General features: G+C 52.0%; 8 protein-coding genes across 9 annotated transcripts; 6 read left to right on the top strand and 2 right to left on the bottom strand.

Annotated features, from left to right (window-relative positions):
• Positions 1 to 331: 331 nt before the first annotated feature.
• NUP57_2 (Nucleoporin nup57) lies at positions 332 to 2,785 on the bottom strand. Its single transcript, XM_007814817.2, has 3 exons — positions 2,257 to 2,785; positions 1,555 to 2,198; positions 332 to 1,488 (listed from the first exon to the last, which is right to left on the bottom strand). The coding sequence occupies exons 1-3, from the start codon at positions 2,504 to 2,506 to the stop codon at positions 1,375 to 1,377; spliced, it is 1,008 nt and encodes a 335-aa protein (XP_007813008.2). The 5' UTR covers positions 2,507 to 2,785; the 3' UTR covers positions 332 to 1,374.
• Positions 486 to 813, top strand: J3458_020858 (uncharacterized protein; the record flags this gene model as incomplete). Its single annotated transcript, XM_007814816.2, has 3 exons — positions 486 to 498; positions 585 to 686; positions 776 to 813. The coding sequence occupies 3 exons, from the start codon at positions 486 to 488 to the stop codon at positions 811 to 813; spliced, it is 153 nt and encodes a 50-aa protein (XP_007813007.1).
• On the top strand, positions 2,740 to 4,226 carry NdufA8_2 (ndufa8, NADH-ubiquinone oxidoreductase complex I 19kd subunit). Its single transcript, XM_007814818.2, has 4 exons — positions 2,740 to 2,952; positions 3,085 to 3,312; positions 3,437 to 3,569; positions 3,651 to 4,226. Exons 1-4 carry the CDS (start codon positions 2,933 to 2,935, stop codon positions 3,786 to 3,788), a joined length of 519 nt encoding a protein of 172 aa, XP_007813009.2. The 5' UTR covers positions 2,740 to 2,932; the 3' UTR covers positions 3,789 to 4,226.
• Positions 4,227 to 4,652: 426 nt separating this feature from the next.
• On the bottom strand, positions 4,653 to 7,178 carry J3458_020855 (uncharacterized protein). The gene is made up of 8 exons (XM_007814819.2): positions 6,745 to 7,178; positions 6,472 to 6,670; positions 6,103 to 6,412; positions 5,723 to 6,029; positions 5,327 to 5,638; positions 5,182 to 5,253; positions 4,957 to 5,126; positions 4,653 to 4,885 (listed from the first exon to the last, which is right to left on the bottom strand). Exons 1-7 carry the CDS (start codon positions 6,855 to 6,857, stop codon positions 4,970 to 4,972), a joined length of 1,470 nt encoding a protein of 489 aa, XP_007813010.1. The 5' UTR covers positions 6,858 to 7,178; the 3' UTR covers positions 4,653 to 4,885; positions 4,957 to 4,969.
• On the top strand, positions 7,067 to 9,027 carry J3458_020854 (uncharacterized protein). Of its 2 annotated transcripts, XM_007814820.2 has the most exons (3): positions 7,067 to 7,487; positions 7,539 to 8,112; positions 8,187 to 9,027. In XM_007814820.2, the coding sequence occupies exons 1-3, from the start codon at positions 7,348 to 7,350 to the stop codon at positions 8,913 to 8,915; spliced, it is 1,443 nt and encodes a 480-aa protein (XP_007813011.2). In that variant the 5' UTR covers positions 7,067 to 7,347; the 3' UTR covers positions 8,916 to 9,027. The 2 variants fall into 2 exon arrangements, with proteins under 2 accessions (XP_007813011.2, XP_065972908.1); XM_066122279.1 differs by having other exon boundaries at positions 7,067 to 8,112.
• Positions 9,028 to 14,742: 5,715 nt separating this feature from the next.
• On the top strand, positions 14,743 to 15,771 carry J3458_020853 (uncharacterized protein; the record flags this gene model as incomplete). Its single annotated transcript, XM_007814822.1, has 3 exons — positions 14,743 to 15,302; positions 15,365 to 15,660; positions 15,725 to 15,771. 3 exons carry the CDS (start codon positions 14,743 to 14,745, stop codon positions 15,769 to 15,771), a joined length of 903 nt encoding a protein of 300 aa, XP_007813013.1.
• A 1,208-nt stretch (positions 15,772 to 16,979) lies between these two features.
• Positions 16,980 to 17,807, top strand: J3458_020852 (uncharacterized protein; the record flags this gene model as incomplete). The annotated part of the gene is made up of 1 exon (XM_066122278.1): positions 16,980 to 17,807. The coding sequence occupies one exon, from the start codon at positions 16,980 to 16,982 to the stop codon at positions 17,805 to 17,807; it is 828 nt and encodes a 275-aa protein (XP_065972907.1).
• Positions 17,808 to 17,864: 57 nt separating this feature from the next.
• On the top strand, positions 17,865 to 18,242 carry J3458_020851 (uncharacterized protein; the record flags this gene model as incomplete). The annotated part of the gene is made up of 1 exon (XM_066122277.1): positions 17,865 to 18,242. One exon carries the CDS (start codon positions 17,865 to 17,867, stop codon positions 18,240 to 18,242), a length of 378 nt encoding a protein of 125 aa, XP_065972906.1.
• Positions 18,243 to 18,718: the final 476 nt, after the last annotated feature.

Raw genomic sequence — 18,718 nt, 5'->3', positions numbered from 1 at the left:
TTCTGCTGAGCCTGTTCATGTCCCGTCAAGTCAATGTCTGGTCCAAATGTTGACAATGTTACAGTTCTTGCTTGCAGCTCACTGCAACCAGTGGGTGTCCAACTACAATAGATAAATGGTTCCATCCAGGTACAATGTGTAGATCCGCCCGCAAACCCACCAGTCATGGCTCAGCCAGGTGACCACTTGCCTCCAACCCAGCGCCTTTGCACCAAGGACAAAAGAAGCAGCCCATCAATCGGAGCTAACCGGGCCGACGCTTTGCGACTCTAGCTGCCTCTTACGGCCACATCCACTTCTCTTAGTCACATCGTAAATTTTCCACTCTGGCGTAACTCCGTACCAGCTTCCTGACTGCAACACCACCTCGCCGCCGAAGTCGCCCTTTTTTTTACGTAAATACCACGGGCTCCCAGACAACATCCTGGGGCAGCGAATCACCCGACCCTTTTCTTCCTCGAGCATCGACAACCCAAGTATCAAAAATGTTTGGAGGATGTACGTCTGCCGCCCTTGACCGCACCACCCCACGTTCCCTTTAGTCCACGCCCAAGTTGACGTGCTTTTTTATTGATGCCATTTAGTTGCCCCCCCGCAGCAGTCTCCTGAGGAGATCCGCGCCATGGAAGCTGAGGCTACCTTTACCGTGCAGCAAGTCGTGGCTACCGCGTTCATGTTGTATCTCTGTATGTTTCACCCAGTTGAGAAGGAGTCTGGATAGGGTCTTGGTTTTGTTGGTTGGTCATTGTGACATCGAGTGCTGACCAATTCTCAGCCCCGTTTGCCATCGACATGGCCAGCAGAATCTTTTGAAATCGCCCACGGTCTACCATAGCAAAATTTGAAAGACTGTTGGAAATTTTGCCATCGCCCTCCGACAGACAAACCTGCGTTGAAGCGCTGTAACAACACGCCAAGGGCCATAATCCTTGTGTACGAAATTAGGGGGCATAGCTCTTTTCTTGGATGGGACACCCTGTATAGCATACCTTGTACCACATAAAACGACTACGATTTAGACGTCGAGGCGGCCGTTCTGCCCAGCCACTAAAATAGAATAATTCAGACGAAAGTTGACGAGGCTGTGTCATGCGCTATCATGGCTGAATGAAGCCCTTTGAAACTCGTCCAGTCCAGGTTTATTCGCCAAACGGCTCTCTACGATTTTTTCGGTGAGGCGTCAAACAAGACATGTCAAAGTCCAAGATCATTTTTAGTCATCTAATCCAACGCCTCTGCGAAGCCGGGGAGTCCGTCCATCGACCACTCCTCTGTTTCCGAATCGCATTGTACAAGAGATTTCATAGTTTCTCAATAGCAAACCCAATTCCCTTCTCAAATGCTCCGTGATCATCGCGCCCCAATCCCGCAGCATCATCTCGATTTCAAGCTAGCGTTGCGGCTCTTCTCCCACTCCTCAAAATCGGCACCAAGCGCCTCCAGTTCTTTCTTCAGATGCTGCAGCTGCTTCTCGTAGTCTTCCAAAACCTATAATCTCAGTCAGTAACTGCTCGTTCCTAATATCCCATGATGTAGAGTAATGACAAAACGTACCCTCCTGGCCTTGGCCTCGGTCTCCGGGTCCAAACCCTCACCGTCTTGACCAGCAGGCTTATCCAATTCCTTATTCAAGCGATCCGAGTACCCTCTCAGCACAATCAACCTACTCCACAGCTCCTCCTCCCTGGCTCCCAATGCAGGGTCCTGCACCTCGCGCTCCAACGTCTGCAGCCTATTCTTGAGGTCGTCCTCATCGCCACTCAATGCGTACCCGCGATTCCTCAATATCTGTACTTTGGCCGCTAGGGCCAGGCATCTCTCGCTGATGGCGGTCTGTCGTCTCCGCGCCGCCAGGGCCCGCACCTCCGTTTCCAACTCATGTCGCTGCAAGATGGCATCCAGACTGCCATTGACCTGGTGCAGACGCGTATTGAATTCAGAAATGGCGCGCTTCTGTGTCTTGAGACGGTCCGCAACGCCAGTGTACCCCGAGCAGAGGACGGGCATGAATCCTGGGGCGGGCTTGTTCTGTAGGGCTTCTTCCCATTCGCGAGGGTCCTCGTGGGGTTGGGGCTTGTAGAAGGGGATGTGGGCTTCGTCGACTTTGTTGTAGAAGTAGTGCTTGAAGACACAGCTTGGGTTTGCGGGGTCCCATTTCTCGGTGACGAGTTTAATCTGGTCGAGGATTGGTTTTTGGTCTAGAGGCAAATTAGTTCTGGTGGTGAGTGTCAAGGAGACTCGGACGGAGAAGCCTACGTGGTGTTTCTTTGCCGGGCTGCCACAGCGAGCTTGATAGCTGGGCTTGTGACTGAGCCAAAGCTGGCATTTGTTGAACTTGTTGCTGCTGTGGCATCATCGAGTTGCCCAGGCCGCCGGGTTGCTGGCTGCCCATGGTCTGGCCGAAGACGCTGCCTGTCTGCTGCGCAGGCTGTGCCTGTTGTGTAGTTTGCGACTGACCAAAAAGGCCGCCAGAGCCCATTGGCTTGGGCTGGCCGAAGAGCGACATGGCGACAGATTTTTCGCGGTGTTGCTCAATGTCGAGCTCGCCGAGGGATTGGAGGTGCAAATTTGGGAAGCTTGCAGCGTGGAGGCGACGGAATTTCTCGGCTGTTTTTCAAGAGTCGTGAGGTTGTGGGATATGTACGGGTCGAACTCTTGGGCGCTGGGGCACGGCTGAGAGCTGGTCGTCGCTAGCCTCGTCTATACACAGCTTTTTTGTTGTCGCGCTCTGCCAAAGCAGGCCAAACTTGTAGCTGCAGCCGCGCATCCACATCTTGGACAAGCGCCTCGTGTGCCAGGTCGGCCTCATATCCACCTCGCAGCCAATCACAGGTCGCCAATTCTAACCTCACCTCAAATTCCCATCCAGCCGACCACCATCTCATCAGCTCATTCTTGGTTCGACGAACGGGCAGCCCCCAACACAGACAACATGGCGACCCGACGATCTCAGTATGTCTTCTGCGTCGATTCCCTTTCCCCCGCTGTGCGATTGAGCATACTGGCGTTTTGGCGGGATGCTTAAAAAGGGCGTTCGGAGGCAAAAGGATGAAAGCGCTCTCCGGCTAACCACTCGGCTCGCAGGTTCCATCAGGAAGTCCTCATCGACACCACGCCTCTCCCTGACAATGTCCCTGCTGTCAAGGAGATTGGTGCCAGCTCCGCGCCTCTCTTGTCCGCGTCTTTCTTCATCGGCGCCCGATGCCGCGACTATAACGATGACTACATGCAGTGCAAGACGGAGAACCCCGGCCGTGGCGAGTTTGACTGCATGAAGGAGGGTCGTCGGGTGACTCGCTGCGCTCAGAGCGTGTACGTTCCCAATCACAGAGCTCTATGAGACTATCCATTATCACAATTCTAGCGGCGATTTCATCGCAGGCTGGTTGTGTGGCCGCACGAGGCAACGAGAATCAGCAGGCTGACAACGTAGCAGACTCACGGACATCAACACCCACTGCCTCGCCGAGTTCCGCAAGCACTGGGAGTGTCTGGACGATAGGAATCAGCAGCTTTGGCAGTGTCGTCCTGCCGAGTGGAAGCTGAACAAGTGTGTCTTTGATAACCTGGTAGGCGACCCGGTGCCCTTTTTTCTTTTGGACGAATAAAACGCATGCTTTGGCGACAATCAACTAATTCTACCGGCTTAGAAACTCGAAAAGAAGATTCCCGACCAGCCCAAGAACGTTACCCCCGTCGAATTGAGGCCAAAGCAGATATTTGCTGATGTTCGCATTGGACCTGGGGATGGCAAACCCTTTATTGCGGGACAGGATGCGAAGCAATAAATGGCTGGGAGTAGAATGTTAGATACACCGTGTATATTTGAACCAATTGGACGAATCGTTCTTTCTTGAGCAGTGTCCTGCGTGCTCGACGAGGGACTTGATGGTTTTGACGAACGGCACCATTTGACATGTTTCGGGCAGTTGCTCAACCCACGTAGTGACACACTGTTCGTGGAACCGGCGTGACTCGTAGCCAGTGGCAGTCTTTGCTCCAATGGCCTCGCATTCCAGTCAGCAACCTACCGTAGACTTTTTGCAATCAGGGGTCTTCGGGCAAGGCAGGATACAGTTGTGCTTACAAATGGGTCTCCAGATTCACACTGGAACACTTCTCATAATATAAGGGCTTTTTTTCTTCGACCTGTCCCAGTATTCGTGCCAGAACTGCATCAGGTAGGACCCAATAGAATGAACACTATGTGCCCGGTCGTACTCAACCCAGAGAACCGTAATGTACGGCGTCATACACCAGGAATGCACGCAGCGTGGACACTTGGAGGCTTTCTCCATCGCCTTCTTCTGGGCCAAATGAATACGAGTAGGCCATACTTGCAATGTATCTTGTCACGAGTCAGGTACTGGCTATTGCGGCCAAGTGCAACTCCAAATCACAAAGCCATCCTGGAAACTTTCTTTGCTAAACGGCTATGCGTCCTCTGGTCAAGGCCTGCAAATGTTTCCAGGGACGTAGAAAATAACAACATGACACGGATATCTGTCCAGAGCTGCATACGCTTTTGACTCGTTGTTTCTGCGGCTCATTCCACAATAGCAACTCAGTTAGGTGAGTCCGAGATGGTCGGTATGGCAGGTTCCAAGAGGTGTCTACTCAAGTTCAAGTTATAATTTCAATTCGGTACCGAGTAGGCATTCGGAATATATCTCGTTGAATCTAGCACTATCGGCGCCATTTTAGGTGTATAAAAGCCGTGCTGACTTCGGGAGACCCAAGATATACTCCTTGAGCCTTCTCTCGTGGTGCAATTCCCTCCCATAGCTCCAGCATAACCCTTCTAGGTGGCTTTGGTTCATTCTGGTGAAGCTTTTTTTTTTTTTTTTTCGTACTCCCTTTCTCTGACGCGGGGAGCCACCAGAGTCTATACAATCATCTATTAGTTCGTCTAGCCCGATCTCATGTACTCATTTCCTAGCCCATACAGAGACCTGCCTTTCTTTTCCCTCTACGGCACATATATCATTGGGGCCAAACCATTTCTGCCCCGATTCTTCCCCTGCGCCACCCTCCGGTTATGTATGATGTAAAGAGCCTCCTGAAGAGCGGCAAAGACGATGCCAAGCGATACCATGATAATCATAGTGCGAAGGCCAGCCCGATAACTAAAAGAAGGGTTCAGCATCTCCCCAGACCAAAACAAGCATTACAAGGACTTACAATGGGCCATCACCTGCACGAAAGTATTGAGTTCCTACCATCAACCCGCTGATGGCAGACATGACCCACATCCTGCAAGGAAGTCAGTATTCTCAACAGTCCAGACAGACTTTTGTTCAACATGGGGGAGGGTTCCCATGCTCACGCAATAGCAATACTCCGCTCCCCCGGCTCCCTGCAGTTAAGCTGAACCCAAGAATTATGAACAGGATGGTAGCCAACGGCGAAGCTGTTCACCGCGGTCCACAAGCCCCAGCGAGACCACTTGCCAACATGAGGATGGACTTGACGAGCCACTACCAAGGCAACGAGGTAGCAGACGTGGGCGGCAATCACGGAACCACCTCGCAGATTCGTCCTGTCGCTCATGTACGCAAAGAGGAAGACAACAACGAGGGCTAGAGAGGCGCCAACAGCCGCGAGAGCGTTGGCTGCAGTGCGGTCGAAGCCAAGAGCCCTGCTCGTTGCCGTCAGCGGTTCCCAAAACTTCAGAGGCGACATGTTCTGCGTGGCATTTCGGCCAAGTATTTTTCCACCTTACATCATGATTGACGGAGTATATGTCGTCAAGGGGCTCCAGGTCGAAAACACGGCAAATGTCGACACATAGTGCGGCCATCGACGGTAGTGCTTGACAGTGCGCCAGACGAGCTTCCATGGTATTGCCAGCCCTTGGGCCCCTGGGCGCTTTTCGGCGTCGTCGTCCTCGATGCGGTTCTGCAGAACATCCTGTTCATCTTTGGAAATGCGAATAATCCCAGGGCCTATGAGTGGCCCAGGATCGTCGGGAGAGCCAGGGAGGAAGAAAAGAAAGAGAAACGAGACACAAACGGTGAACAACCCTTCAACTAATTCCGTTTTTTTAAGGCTTTGTTTAGCTTCTTGCAAGTTATTTTGTTTTTAGGGGGGGGGGGGGCTCACGCATGAAAAGCCATTGCCAACCACGAAGGCCACGGGCATTGTCTAGCTTCAGAATACCAGACGCCAAGAGGGGACTGATGGCATTGCCGCCAAACATGCCAAAGAAGAGAATGGCCACTCGTCGGGACAGCTCCCGCTTGCGGTACCAGGTTGACAAGGTGTACACGGCCCCGGGGATATATCCCGCTTCGCTCAGGCCAAGAATGAGCCGGACCAGCAAGAAGCCGGTGCGGCCACGAAGGAAGACTTGCATGGTTGCCACGAGGCCAAACATGAATACCTGGGCGGACATCCACTTTCGCGGTCCAAACTAGCTCGAGTCAATTTATCGGAGTTGGGCTGTTGCTTGGGGCTGGTGTGTTTGCTCACTCGTTGTAGGGCCACATTGCACGGGATTTCGAAAAGGACAATTCCCATGAACATGAGCTGGTTGCCGAGGTTGATCGTGTCTTGGCTGATGTTGATGTCTTTGGCGAAACCCGCTGTGAGGGCGCTGGCCAGGTTCATGCGGTCGAGTTGAAAGACTAGGAGGCCGAGGAAAAGGAGAGCCAGGACGGAGCAGTCGACTCTGGAGGGATGTCAGCTCATTCAAGTTCCTTGTGTCCCGTGAAACGTGGTTAATCTCGGAATATTCTGGCTCACTTCCACCGTGCTTGCTTCTCTAGTTTTGAATCCCATTGTCGCCCCTCTGGGTTCCCTTGCTCGGCGGACGAGCTGTCCTCGACAACCGCCTTTTCCACCCGCATCTTGGACATTGTCTCGCAAGGCAAGAAAGACCTCCCCTGTGCAAAGAGTTGGTGCTATTTCACTTGATGAAATACAGCTACAAAAGTATAAGCATCTCGGTCGTTTAATAACTGTTCCCGGCGGCACTATTCATTGCAGTGCTTGGCAGGCTTCCCCGGTAGTTTATTCGGCAACTCCACCGACATGCCATCTTCATCACGCAATTCCTTGGCCCTACCGATAAGGATAATTGTATCTTCACACGAATCATATTGATTCCAAAAGACGTACAGTGCGCATGAATGGCATCGTCGATATTCGAGCGAACAGTGGGGAAGCGTTGTCGTCGAGGCGATGGCGTGATGAAGCTCAGTGATAGCTTGCTTGCAGGGACATGGGCACTCGCACAAAGCTTCCAGTCTGCATGGCTGCAGATGTGTTCCAGCCATGGTTGAAATGTGAGGCCTTCGCCAGCCAGCGTCCACGCGGACGATTTGCAATCCGCACCTGTATACAAATATGCCTGGTGTAACTGTTGAGCGTGTTGCCGTCATTGGAGCCGGCCCAGCTGGCGCGACTGCTCTTGACGCCCTTGCAAAAGAGAATGCGTTTGATCTGATCCGCGTATTTGAGCGAAGAGAGCGTCCGGGAGGCTGCTGGTAAGTGAATAGCCTCGGTTTCTGTCTCGACTACCCATTGACGAGGAGCAGGGTCGGCGACACTCTACCGCCTCCCACGCTGTCGGATTTCAAGTCGCTGGCCGACAGAACGGCCGACGCCCCGGTTGCAATTCCAAAAACTCTTCCTGCCTTTGCTCCCAAGTCGGGCCAGCCACGGTTCACCGAATCGTCTGTTTATCCGTACCTCGAAACCAATGTCAGCCATCTGGCCATGCAATTCTCCCAGGAGCCTTTTCCCGCAGACATCAGTGAGCGAACAAGAGCTCTATACGGAGACGGCTCACCCTTCCGCCATTGGGCGGTAGTGAGGTCTTATATAACTAGCTTGTGCGAGCGCAATGGATACGAGGACCTAATCTCGTTCAACACCACAGTCGAGCGAGTAGACAAGATTGGGTCCGAGTGGAAGGTGACGTTACGCAGGGAGGGCAAAAACAGTGATTACTGGTGGACAGAGTGGTTTGACGCCGTTGTCGTCGCGAGCGGTCACTACTCGGTGCCTTATATTCCTGCCGTCGAGGGCTTGGAGCAGTTTGAGAAGTCCCGTCCCGGCAGTGTCATGCACAGCAAACACTTCCGCGGAAAGGACAAGTTCAGGGACAAGGTAGGCCGCCCTCATCAGAATCTCAGCTCAACCTTGGGAACCAACTACCTACTAATGGGGGCCGTTTGTTGCAGCGAGTCGTGGTTGTCGGGGCTTCGGTCTCAGCAGCAGATATAGCATTCGACCTGGTCGACACGGCCGCATTCCCAGTCCACGCCATCACCATCGGCCACAATCTCAATGGCTACTTTGGCGGAGAGGCCTTTGAGCATCCAAACATCGAGAAGCGACCGTCCATAGCCAAGGTCCAAGGCCGCACGGTACACTTGATCGACAACAAGACCATCCCCGACGTCGACTACATCATTTTCGGCACCGGATACAGCTGGACGCTCCCGTTCCTACCGCAAGTGCCCGTTCGCGGTAATCGGGTCCCAGACCTGTGGCAGCATATTGTCTGGCAGCACGATCCAACGCTGCTCTTTGTCGGCGCCGTGCACGCCGGCTTGACCTTCAAGGTCTTCGAGTGGCAGGCCGTCTACGTGGCGAGGCTTCTGGCAAACCGCGCGGCACCGCTGCCTCAGCTGGATGAGATGCGACGGTGGGAGGCGGACCGGGTCAGCAAGCGTGGGGACGGGGCCAGGTTTTCTCTTCTTTTCCCAGATTTCGAAGACTACTTTGAGAACCTGCGGAGCTTGGCGGGAGAGGGCGAGCCTGGCGTCGGCAGGAAGCTACCCAGGTTTAGGCGGGAGTGGTTCAGAGAGTTTCTCGACGGTCATGAGCTTCGGAAGAATATGTGGCGACGACATAATGCAGAGGCCGTCGGGGCTGGCTCGACGGCAACTCTGAATGCAAAGCTGTAGAGGTTGTGTATGGATTATGCCCAGTTTAGCAGTGAAATAAAAGGCACATTGGTTAGACTACAGACGGGTAGAGACGATTGTTTGTGGATAGGAAAATATTATACTTGAAGAGAAACTTGGCTGGAATGGTCACGTTGGACTTGTATCCTGATTTGTCTATTGCGAACTAGTCGCTTACAAACTAATGCTATGCAGCCACGTCCACAGGCAAGGTCGGGCTTTCAGCTCAGACTATCACAACGAGAATAAACTCACATGGAATAGATAGAATCAACTTGCTCATCAGCCTGAGCTTGCAGCAAGAAAAAGAGGCCAGATGGGTATTTCAATTCATACACTTGTCACGCAAAATCGTGAACTCGCCCACGTCCACCTTGAGGGTCATTTCACCACCCCGAGACTAAATAACTACCCTACACCAATCACTTGTGTAATAGGGCAGCAACACGTCGAAATTGCGAAATCGCATTTCGTAATAAGCATTGTCGCGCGAATTAAAGACATGATACACTGAACACAAGATGCCGCGCTCTAATTCGTTGGTGTAGCATACTTTGGTCAAAATATCTCTCAACATGCGGCCCCTGTATCCACTGTCTCACTTCCCGCCCGATGAACATCGATCGTCAATCATGGCGATGAAACCATCCCACCTAATCGGTCTGTGTTCCTACTGGACGCCATATTTTTCTTTCCTGGCCTCCCTTTTGGGGTGGGGGAGGGGGGTTGTACATGAGATGAAACCGGCCGGCGCAGTGGACATCATTGTGAAACGAGATGGCGTCGTCTGTTAAGATGAGGTCCGCTTGTTGGGCCTCGGGGGCTGATGGCATGGAGGTAGAGTATCACACCGTGCTGGACTATGCTTGGGGGAGAGCTATTATGATGCATGCTAGGAATCCTAGCTGTGAAATGACGGAGACGATGACCATGCAGAGCCACTTCCAGCCATTGTCCCGAAGCGAAATACGGAGTGGTAGGGGCAGATTTCAGGATTTGTGATGGGCACAGCTTGTCAGTTATTTGCCCGCAAGCACCTTGTCGTTTGAGACTAGCTCTTGGGCCAATCGGTACGATGGAGACCATGTGAGGGCTTCGCAGAAGGCCGACATGCCTCATCTGATGTTGTGTCCGTCGGTAAGGGGCACGGCGCCTCGTACAACACGGAGGGAGGGCTCGCATCTGGGGATCCTACGATCCTTGCTTCATTTCAGCGGTGACTGGGCCGAAGAGTCAGCTGGCGGAGATACCAAGCAAGGGGAAAAAGCCATGGCCACTTCGTGAACCTCGCAAAAGTCATGCTCTTGGCGACCTCGAGGACGACAGACGTGTCTGACGTGTTTTGCCACGTGTCGTGGAACCCTGGGCTGACAGGAAAAACTTGAGAATATGGGCCATGTACCTATGCAGGCACGCGAGGAAGGAAAACGAGTTATAGCATACCATTTATCACCTGGGAGCTGGATACAGCTTCGAGCGGGTAACTTTGGGAAAGGAGTAAGGCACTCTGCGAGCCCAAGGGATGGGTCTGTACAGTCAGCAAAGTCAGCAAGCACCATATACATCCCAAGGAGGCGACATCAGGCAGGATTGCAGAGAGCACCTTAGGGAGTGCTCCGGAGCGCAGCTGTCCTGAAAAGGCAGACCTTTTTGCATGAATGCGCTTATGTATTCCAAGGAGTTAGTTATCCACATGTCTCTGCAAAAGCATCCGGAGAGAATATATTTATTGTAGGACCGTACGGAGTGTGGCGGTACATAAAATGATAGTAGACCGCACTACGGAGTACGGAGAACTCATCCGATATTAGCTCCAGTTTAATTCATATCCCATCCCTTTGGGAGGCTAACCCTGACTCCTAACCCTAGCCCTTACATTACCCACTAACCCCAACCGCTGAACTACTATCGGGTGAGCACCCGCACCTAACATCATGTCTTCACGTCCCTCGTACGGAGTACAGCAAAGATGGCTGGGCCTTGTGTGGGAACACGACCGGGGGTGCTTTTACATAACTCTATCTGAGGGCCTTAACATTCTGAGTTTGCTCTGCTCAATCCGCTGTGTCAATAGCAAATCATATCGATCCTGCCAACCATCTCTGCCTAAAGCTTCGACTTTCCCCCCCTCCTTAGGAGACTTTCAAAAGCCTTAGGCTCCCCGCAAAAGCATATTGTAAAGCTTGACTCGTTGCAGATCCGGCATCTGTCCCCAAGCGTAGCCAGATCCGTGACTGTGCATCGACAATGAGCCCCAGAAATCCTCACCGCTAACTTGTAAAGTACCTTCATGTCGCGAGGTTGTGGCGGCCTGCCAATTGAGCCTCGGTACATGCTCTTGATAGAGTACAACAAAGTAGCTGGTTGAGCAGAAAGTCGGGAATCGCTTGGCTGTCACAGTTTCCATGCTATACACGAGCTGTGGTACAATAACACGGCCTGATCCGCATGTCGCTTAAGTCAGACCCTTTCGCCAAGTACGGAATGTTGCTTTAAGGATGCTGTGAGCGGGAGGACAATTCAATTGTGGCTAGTAGTTGCATTCCACTCTGTGGACGGATCCACGCTGTCGCCGGGGTGAAGGGGTTTGTTAAGGTTGTGAATCCGTCCTGTGTCTGGAACTGTGCCCTGGAATGTAAAAGCAATGGCTCTTTGGAAACGAAACTAACCCGGGAGAAAAGTGCTAGACTAAAATGTAATATTCTGCTTCTGCAAGGTGTACCGTAGTGTGTCGCCCCCCATCCTCAGCTTCGAGCAGTGTTCGACAGCACATGGGGTTCGTCTCGGAATATTTCGTCGGGTCCGTTAAAAAACATAGGCTAACTGAGATTTGCGCCCACATTACCTTTGTCTCAAAGAAAAGACCAGTTGACGTCAAAGACTTCCTCCTCCGCACGCAGGCCTAGGCGAGAGCAGATCCAGAGCAGACCAGCACAAACAAAGCACTTTGTTTGAGACAAGGAAGTCACCAGTGTCCAAAGAGAAGCAACGGAAGAAACTTTGTGCTTGGACAAAATAGCGCCGGGAAATCAAGAGCCGCCCCCGTAGCGAGAACGTCGTCTCTGAAGAATCTGCCAACTGCGGTGGTGGGGACGTTTCCGACGATATCGTTGATGCCAGCAACCCGCAGACTTTGACGCCTCAATGTCATGGTACCACAATTGACCCTCGTAAATGTTCAGCAAAAGAAGCAAATTGTCTCCCCGGTGCACCCTGGACGAAGATCGAATGGTAAAGAGCCTACACCGGAAGTCGGCAAGGCGACCCGAACATGGCTTCTCTCATGGAGCAAAGCAGGAAATGACAAAGGACAAAAGGGCCAGGAGGAGAGTGGAGTCGCGGACCACTGGCCAGCTCGACAGCATCCCAAGAGATGAGGGATGTTTCAGGGACGAAGAGCCCCGCCATCGTTGGTAGCTTGTTCGATGGGACCCTTCGAGACTGCAAGATATGATTGGTCCGCCAACTTCTTCAATCCGTGCAACTCTAGCACAAGGAGGGCAAGAAAAGGGGAAATATTGGTGGGGGAGCCGTGCGAGTGCGTTGTATCTGCGTCTCACTATTGGACAATTACTTGTACAGCAGTCATCTGCGTCGACGCTTGCACAGTGACGTTAGGACTGCCTGTTGGTTATTACGCGGAGTATGCCAACAAGCAATTACATACTATCATCAGAATGTGCTCCATAATATATGAACAATGGCCTCAGAACAATAACCCACAGTCCTTCCCCGCCGCCATCATCAAGTCTGATTCACAGACCATGTTCTTCACACCACTGACGCTTTTGGTTTGAGCATCCGTCGCTGTGTGGCGGTTTCCGCTTTGCTTGATAAACATCAAAAATGTTGAATACTGCAAGGTAAACGTGTTTGTTGTGGAACAGAGGCAGCGCCACTCAAATATACCTCATATTAAAGGATGATGCGCCTGGCTTGCTTTTGGCCATCATGACACAGGGAGCCATGAATAATTTTATGGTGATTCCTAGTACTTTGTCAAAGTATGTGAGTTTGAAATGAGTTTGGTTCCACAGGCAACATGAACATGGTTACTTACCCTGACTGAACTCGATGGACAGAGATGCAGCCGGACATTGAGAATCCCCAGCTTCTGAATTCGGTACTAATTGTGACGGGAGATTACCAAGAATGACCAAAAAAAAAAAATCGGCGGTAGGCGGTTCGGCTTGGACTGATGAAGTTAGTGTGCAAAGAGCCAAGATGGTGATGCATTTGGTACGGCACCGTCAAGTGCTTGATCCGATGCCATGGCCCCAAAGCGCTAGCAGGCACTAGGCGATTAGCGCCAGGGGCGCGGTGGCTCCGAGTGGACAGACCTTCAAAGGTCAACGGTTGGAGTCGCTTCGTCTGGGCAGGGGACAAGGGTCGCCGGGTTCACTCCTCTTCGGACGTGTTCGTTTCGCGTGTTCGTTTGCCCAGTGCCAGGTACCAGGCTCCATGCCCCAGGCTCTTTGATCACTGGTTGAACCCGAACTTGCTTGTCTGTCCGATGTGAGTCGACTCTGTGTTCGTAGTCCTTGCTGAGTGTGGAGACTGCTGGCGCCGCGCTTCAATGTTTGCTCTGCTTGCTTCCACTTCCATATGTCGACAATTCATTCGATCCTGGCTGGTTCCTACTGGTCGCTTGCGCTTGGCCAAATTGGCTCCTACTTGGCTCTCTGCAACGGGCAGCCACCTCTTCGTGCTACTTGGCCGTTCCTTCCTTATTAGCATCGCACGGCCGCGCCGTCTCAAGTGCTGCTCTTCTTTAATCCACCCTCCGCCCGCCCTCTTCATCTTCCCCAAAGCGAAAGACCTGGTTGTCGACTGCCTAGACGGCACTGCTATCTCTTTTTCTTCCTCTTCACTCCTTCAACAGCCTTTCGCCCTCCGCTCCTTTGTGTGTCCTTGACGGCACGTTACGCTCCTTGTGATTTTACCTATTCAGACTTTCTGCTGTGCGGCTACTGCTTGCGCATTGCCAGTCTGCGAAACTACGTCCTGAGGTTCCTCTCGTCAACTTTGGCATCATCTTCTTGTCCTTTCTTGACGCCTTCCGCCTTGCCGATTTCCTATCAACAGTGTGGTTCCTCCGTGCTTCAAGAAGCCATACGAAAACGTCAGCAGTGCTGCCCAGCTGGTTCTGAAGAAGACAACATACTATATCCGCAACAGTTAAACCTTTCCCGTGCCAAGAGTCATTTCGCAGTCCAACACTTACAAAAGGTAGTAGGCATTTGGACTTCCTACCCCTTCTAGCTGCACTTCCTGCTTGTTTTCTGTCATTTCTCCACTTTTTCTTCCTCTCTCCCAGAGTCCCTCATGGTGCTTGTCAGATGGGCATGTGTACTTCTACTTGGCCGTGACCGCAGGTCTTGTGTATCGCAACGTCATATACATCAGCAGTTGCACGCTCACACCACCAAGACACCACCATCTACATGGTGAGAAAGCTAACAACATTGTCCAATTTGTTGGCATGTCCGAAAGCGGCCGCCTTGACTCTCGGGGTCTGTCGTCAAACCCATTGATTCGACTCGGCATTCCCCATCTCTGCAACATTCCAGCGCCTCTTGTCACCCAGCCACCCGACTCCGCAATCCAACGATTCTAGGTTGCGACTGACAAGAAGCCGCTGGTTTTGTTGGACGAGCGACGGCGTCAAGATGGCGTCAGCTGCATTTGTCGCTGCTTTCCATTCATTGTCCTCTGCTGAGACATGGACGAATGCGGCCCCGGCAACACCTTGGCCATTTTATATATACTGCTGATGCTCCAAATGCTCACAAGCTAACCTGGCGGTAGATCACCAAGGCTGCTCAATATGAAGTCTTCGTTGTTCGCCGTGGCTGCCAGTGCTGTACTGGCCACCGCTGGTCCCTTGAAAATGCGTGCCATGACGACTGAATGGGTTACCGAGTACGTTACCGTTACTGTCACCGCAGACGACTCTGAACCTACTCCGGCGAATCCCGCGGTTTTCGTCGAGACCGAGGTGGTCACTCTTACTCCTTCCGCTCCGCCAAAGATCAAGCCCACGCCTATATCTCCTGATTTTCCTTCGGTGGAGGTCAAGTCTTCGACTTCAGTTTCTTCACAACCGCCTAAGCCCACTGTGATTCAGCCCAAACCCGAGATCCCAACCACGTCTGCCGCTCCCCCTCCTTCTCCCGCGACTACTTCTGCTGCACCTCCTCCCTCGACTACTTCTGCTGCACCTTCCCCGTCGCCTTCGTCCGGCAACTCGGGCAGTTACGCGGACAAAATGGTCCAAATACACAACGAGTGCCGTAGCAAGCATTCCTCTCCGGACCTAAAATGGGACCAGGGTCTTGCCGATTCTGCTACAAAGGTTGCCAACACCTGCATATTTAAGCATCAGATGTAAGTCATTGCATTTTTGAAAGGAAATAACATGGTTGAAACAATCTCTCACACAAATGCAGGGATGTCGATGGTGGCGGCTATGGCCAGAATCTTGCAGCCGCCTCCACCAACGGTGACAGCCAGACCGACTTTGGCGTCAAGGCCGTGGGCGACATGTGGTACAACGGCGAGGTGGGCAACTACCAGAACCTTTATGAAACTGGCCCTGGAAACACTCCTCTTGGCGACTATGGCCACTTCACTCAGGTAGTCTGGAAGGCGACACTGAGTGTCGGTTGTGCAACTGTTAAATGCCAAGCAGGGACGGCTTTGTCATTGGAGTCATGGTATACTGTCTGCAACTATAAGGTCCCAGGTAAGAAATTGACCACTAGTATCTCCTGTCACTTTCAAGTCGGATTCTTACATATGTACTTTAGGCAACGTCGTCGCCCAGTACCCAAAAAACGTTCTCGCGCCCAATTAATAGCAGAGAACTGTCAGTGATTGTACTATGCACATACCCCACGACACTCTGCAAGTGCAATCCCAAGTATGGAGGGAAGCTACATTGACAGTTTTGTCCCGTGGTTGATGCCGGGTCATGGACGGGGAGCTTCAGCAGGGTGTCGTGAATTTCGCTTCTCACCTGTATGTTATGTCACATGATACTTTACGATCTTGGTCTTCTTTATAAAACTAGGATTTTGTTCATTTTGTTTATTTTTCTTTTGGCCGCCTGCTGAAGCATTGTCATGCGATTGAAATGGCCTTTCTACTGCCTGTGCTTGGGGCCATCACGACGATGCATTACTGATGTCTGTTGTACATGAGGAGAGAGTGCCGAGGCGGAAGGGAGGACAATGATGCTGGATGTTTCGTATGTTTTATTCTTATCTAAGCAAAGATGCTTTCATGCAGAACTGATGGTTCCAACGCGCGTGCTTTGCAACCTCGTATGTGCTGAGTGATCGGCATGGTTAAGCGCTTGGTGCTCGCCTTTTGAGATGAAGAATTCCTGTCGATTCATGCTGAACCCCACCGCTGGCTGGGCGCTATTTTATCTCTCCTTGTTGGCGTTTGTGAAGTGCTGATTGTTTCCTGTGGGAGAGTTCTGTTTGACAATTGTTCTATATTGGTTTAAACAAATCAGACCTCCCGCGGAGTAAGATAAAAGGAGGGTAAATGAAAGCGTCGAATGGCGAATAGCCCAAGGCACTTCTTCCAATTGCGAAAGCATAGTGGCTATGTAGTTACTATTGGGCTGATGACCCCGTGTGCTATTTCTGCGCATCGGGGTTCAGTGTGTCTCATGGCAAAGAGTGCCACGGAAGCAGCTGCGTTATCAGTGCATGTTGTCGAGCGGTAGAGATGAGCGTGATGCGTACCACTATGAAAAGACTTGCCAAGGTGTGCCTTTTCATCTATTAGAGAAGGCTGAGGGTGGTAAAGTTGGCTTTGAGGTGGGGAATTCAATAAGTCCTGGAGTAATTGAAAATAAATAATGAATGAATAAAACTACGGCACCACGGTTTTTGAATGCGAACTCGCAATAATGGGTTGAAGGCTACTGACAACCATTGTCCTCCATTTGAATTGATGGAGCGGGACACTGGTAAGAACCCCCCGTCCGCGATCTTGGCCATCGTATGAGGCTGTTGAGAATTAAAGCAAGCCAAATATGGATTAACAAAAATGTTAGCGCAAGCCAAAGCAGAGGTCCATCAGCTTGGGTTTACACTGGTTGCTTATATGCAAGGAACCCCGCGTTCAACTTTCACGCCTCATCACTCTCCCTCGGCGCTTGATCGTGAACGAATCATGGACCTCGAATCAACAGTCAGAATCACCGCAGAGTGCCTCTGCAAAAGACACTCATTCGGCACAGAAATACCCCAATCGAGACTTCCCCTGGAGGGCAATGTCTGCCACTGTCATTCTTGTCGCCATTCCACGGGCGCGCTGTATGTGCTTCAATCGACGTGGCCGCAGCCGCGTGCCGATGTCAACACCAGCGGCCTCCACAAATACCAGTTTTCTGCAAACATTGCCAATCTATTCTGCGCGACATGCTCGACGCCCATGTTCTCCGAGTTGGCCTGGGATCCGGGCAATCTCGGTGTCTTCAGCGGCCCACTGAAGAATATCGAGGTCGCCCCGATCAAACTCACCAACCACATATATGTCGAGGATACTGTCGACGGCGGAGCGTCGGTATGGCTGAGGAGGCCAGATCCTGACGGAGAGGAGATCCCTCGGTACTTGAAGCGCTCTGGACAAATACCTTGGAGCTGGCCAGGGGTCTCAAATTTGGCAGAACCCAGGGGCGAGCCGGTGCAAGAGTCTGTAGGTATTTCTTGCCATTGCAAGGGCGTCAACCTGGTTCTTCATCACGGAGACTATGCCGGCAGGGAAAGAGAGGAATTGCCGTGGTACATCGACCCAAGGAACAACAAAAGACTTGCTAGTTTCGACGCCTGCGACTCGTGCCGCCTTCACTTTGGAAACGATATTGTCCACTGAACATTTACAAACTTGGCCGACATATCCCAGGCGAATGGGGGTCCGTTCCCTCGGACAATGACGGAGCTCAAGACGGCCGTGGACGCGGGTGACGCGGCAGTTGGAACGCTGGCCTGCTACCAGTCATCGCCGGATGCGGACCGGTATTTCTGCAGAGTTTGCGCCGCGGCCGTTTTTTACGCTTCCGGGGATAGGCCTGAGATTGTGGACGTGGCGGTTGGCCTTCTCGAGGCGCTGGACGGGGCTAGGGCCGAGAGATTCCTGTCTTGGACATTGGGGGAGACTCCGGTTTGGATGGACGATACGAAGGGCGGTTGGCGAGAAGCGTTGATGAAGAGAGTGCAGAGTGATGCCGAGGAGTCTAGACTTGGCAGGGGTTATGAGAAGAGTTGGAGAAGGCTTGCGAAGGAGGGCAAATCGAAATGGTCATTCTAAAACCAAAGCAAGATGACGGAGTGTCGCTCTGGTTCCCTGACAATTCGATGCCCTTGATTTTTTCTGGCAATCTGCCTGCTTTCGGCGGCTGGGGGTGAATTTAGGTTCATAGAATGAATCTTGAAGATCATGCTACCCGTTGACTCGCGGGACTTCGTGGCACTTTATCGAATTGTTGGTGATCCTATTCCAGGGAACCGTCTGATGGTGACGGTCGTGTTGACTAACACGACGTTATATTAATAAGTACAGGGTTTTTTGCTCTTAGATGTTTTTCGAAATGCCATGTCCTGCCGCACTTTTCCTTGACATTTTTTATCTTGTACGCTTAAGAAGGACAAAGGCAGTTGGTATCCCCTTTTCTGTGATCCAGCACGACTCGCGAGAGATACTTTTAACGCGTGGAAGGCTAGACGACTGAAGACCGGAGGGAGCCGTATACCCTACACTTGTTAGGGTCTGTGAAGATGTCTCAA

Source organism: Metarhizium acridum, assembly GCF_019434415.1.
Source record: "Metarhizium acridum strain ARSEF 324 chromosome Unknown scaffold_574, whole genome shotgun sequence".
In the NCBI taxonomy this organism is placed as follows: domain Eukaryota; kingdom Fungi; phylum Ascomycota; class Sordariomycetes; order Hypocreales; family Clavicipitaceae; genus Metarhizium; species Metarhizium acridum.
Note: the sequence above shows the minus strand (reverse complement) of the source record. Positions and strands in the feature narration are given on the sequence as shown.

Coding starts and splice junctions, on each gene's coding strand:
- NUP57_2 (XM_007814817.2), bottom strand. CDS start 2,506: ATGTCGCTCTTCGGCCAGCCCAAGCCAATGGGCTCTGGCGGCCTTTTT. Junction 2,199..2,256: donor GCCCGGCAAAGAAACACCAC/GTAGGCTTCTCC, acceptor ATTTGCCTCTAG/ACCAAAAACCAATCCTCGAC. Junction 1,489..1,554: donor CCGAGGCCAAGGCCAGGAGG/GTACGTTTTGTC, acceptor CTGAGATTATAG/GTTTTGGAAGACTACGAGAA.
- NdufA8_2 (XM_007814818.2), top strand. CDS start 2,933: ATGGCGACCCGACGATCTCA. Junction 2,953..3,084: donor ATGGCGACCCGACGATCTCA/GTATGTCTTCTG, acceptor CTCGGCTCGCAG/GTTCCATCAGGAAGTCCTCA. Junction 3,313..3,436: donor ACTCGCTGCGCTCAGAGCGT/GTACGTTCCCAA, acceptor ACAACGTAGCAG/ACTCACGGACATCAACACCC.
- J3458_020855 (XM_007814819.2), bottom strand. CDS start 6,857: ATGTCCAAGATGCGGGTGGAAAAGGCGGTTGTCGAGGACAGCTCGTCC. Junction 5,639..5,722: donor TATACTCCGTCAATCATGAT/GTAAGGTGGAAA, acceptor GGCAACGAGCAG/GGCTCTTGGCTTCGACCGCA. Junction 5,127..5,181: donor CGTGCAGGTGATGGCCCATT/GTAAGTCCTTGT, acceptor CCCTTCTTTTAG/TTATCGGGCTGGCCTTCGCA.
- J3458_020854 (XM_007814820.2), top strand. CDS start 7,348: ATGCCTGGTGTAACTGTTGAGCGTGTTGCCGTCATTGGAGCCGGCCCA. Junction 7,488..7,538: donor GAGCGTCCGGGAGGCTGCTG/GTAAGTGAATAG, acceptor GACGAGGAGCAG/GGTCGGCGACACTCTACCGC. Junction 8,113..8,186: donor AGGACAAGTTCAGGGACAAG/GTAGGCCGCCCT, acceptor CGTTTGTTGCAG/CGAGTCGTGGTTGTCGGGGC.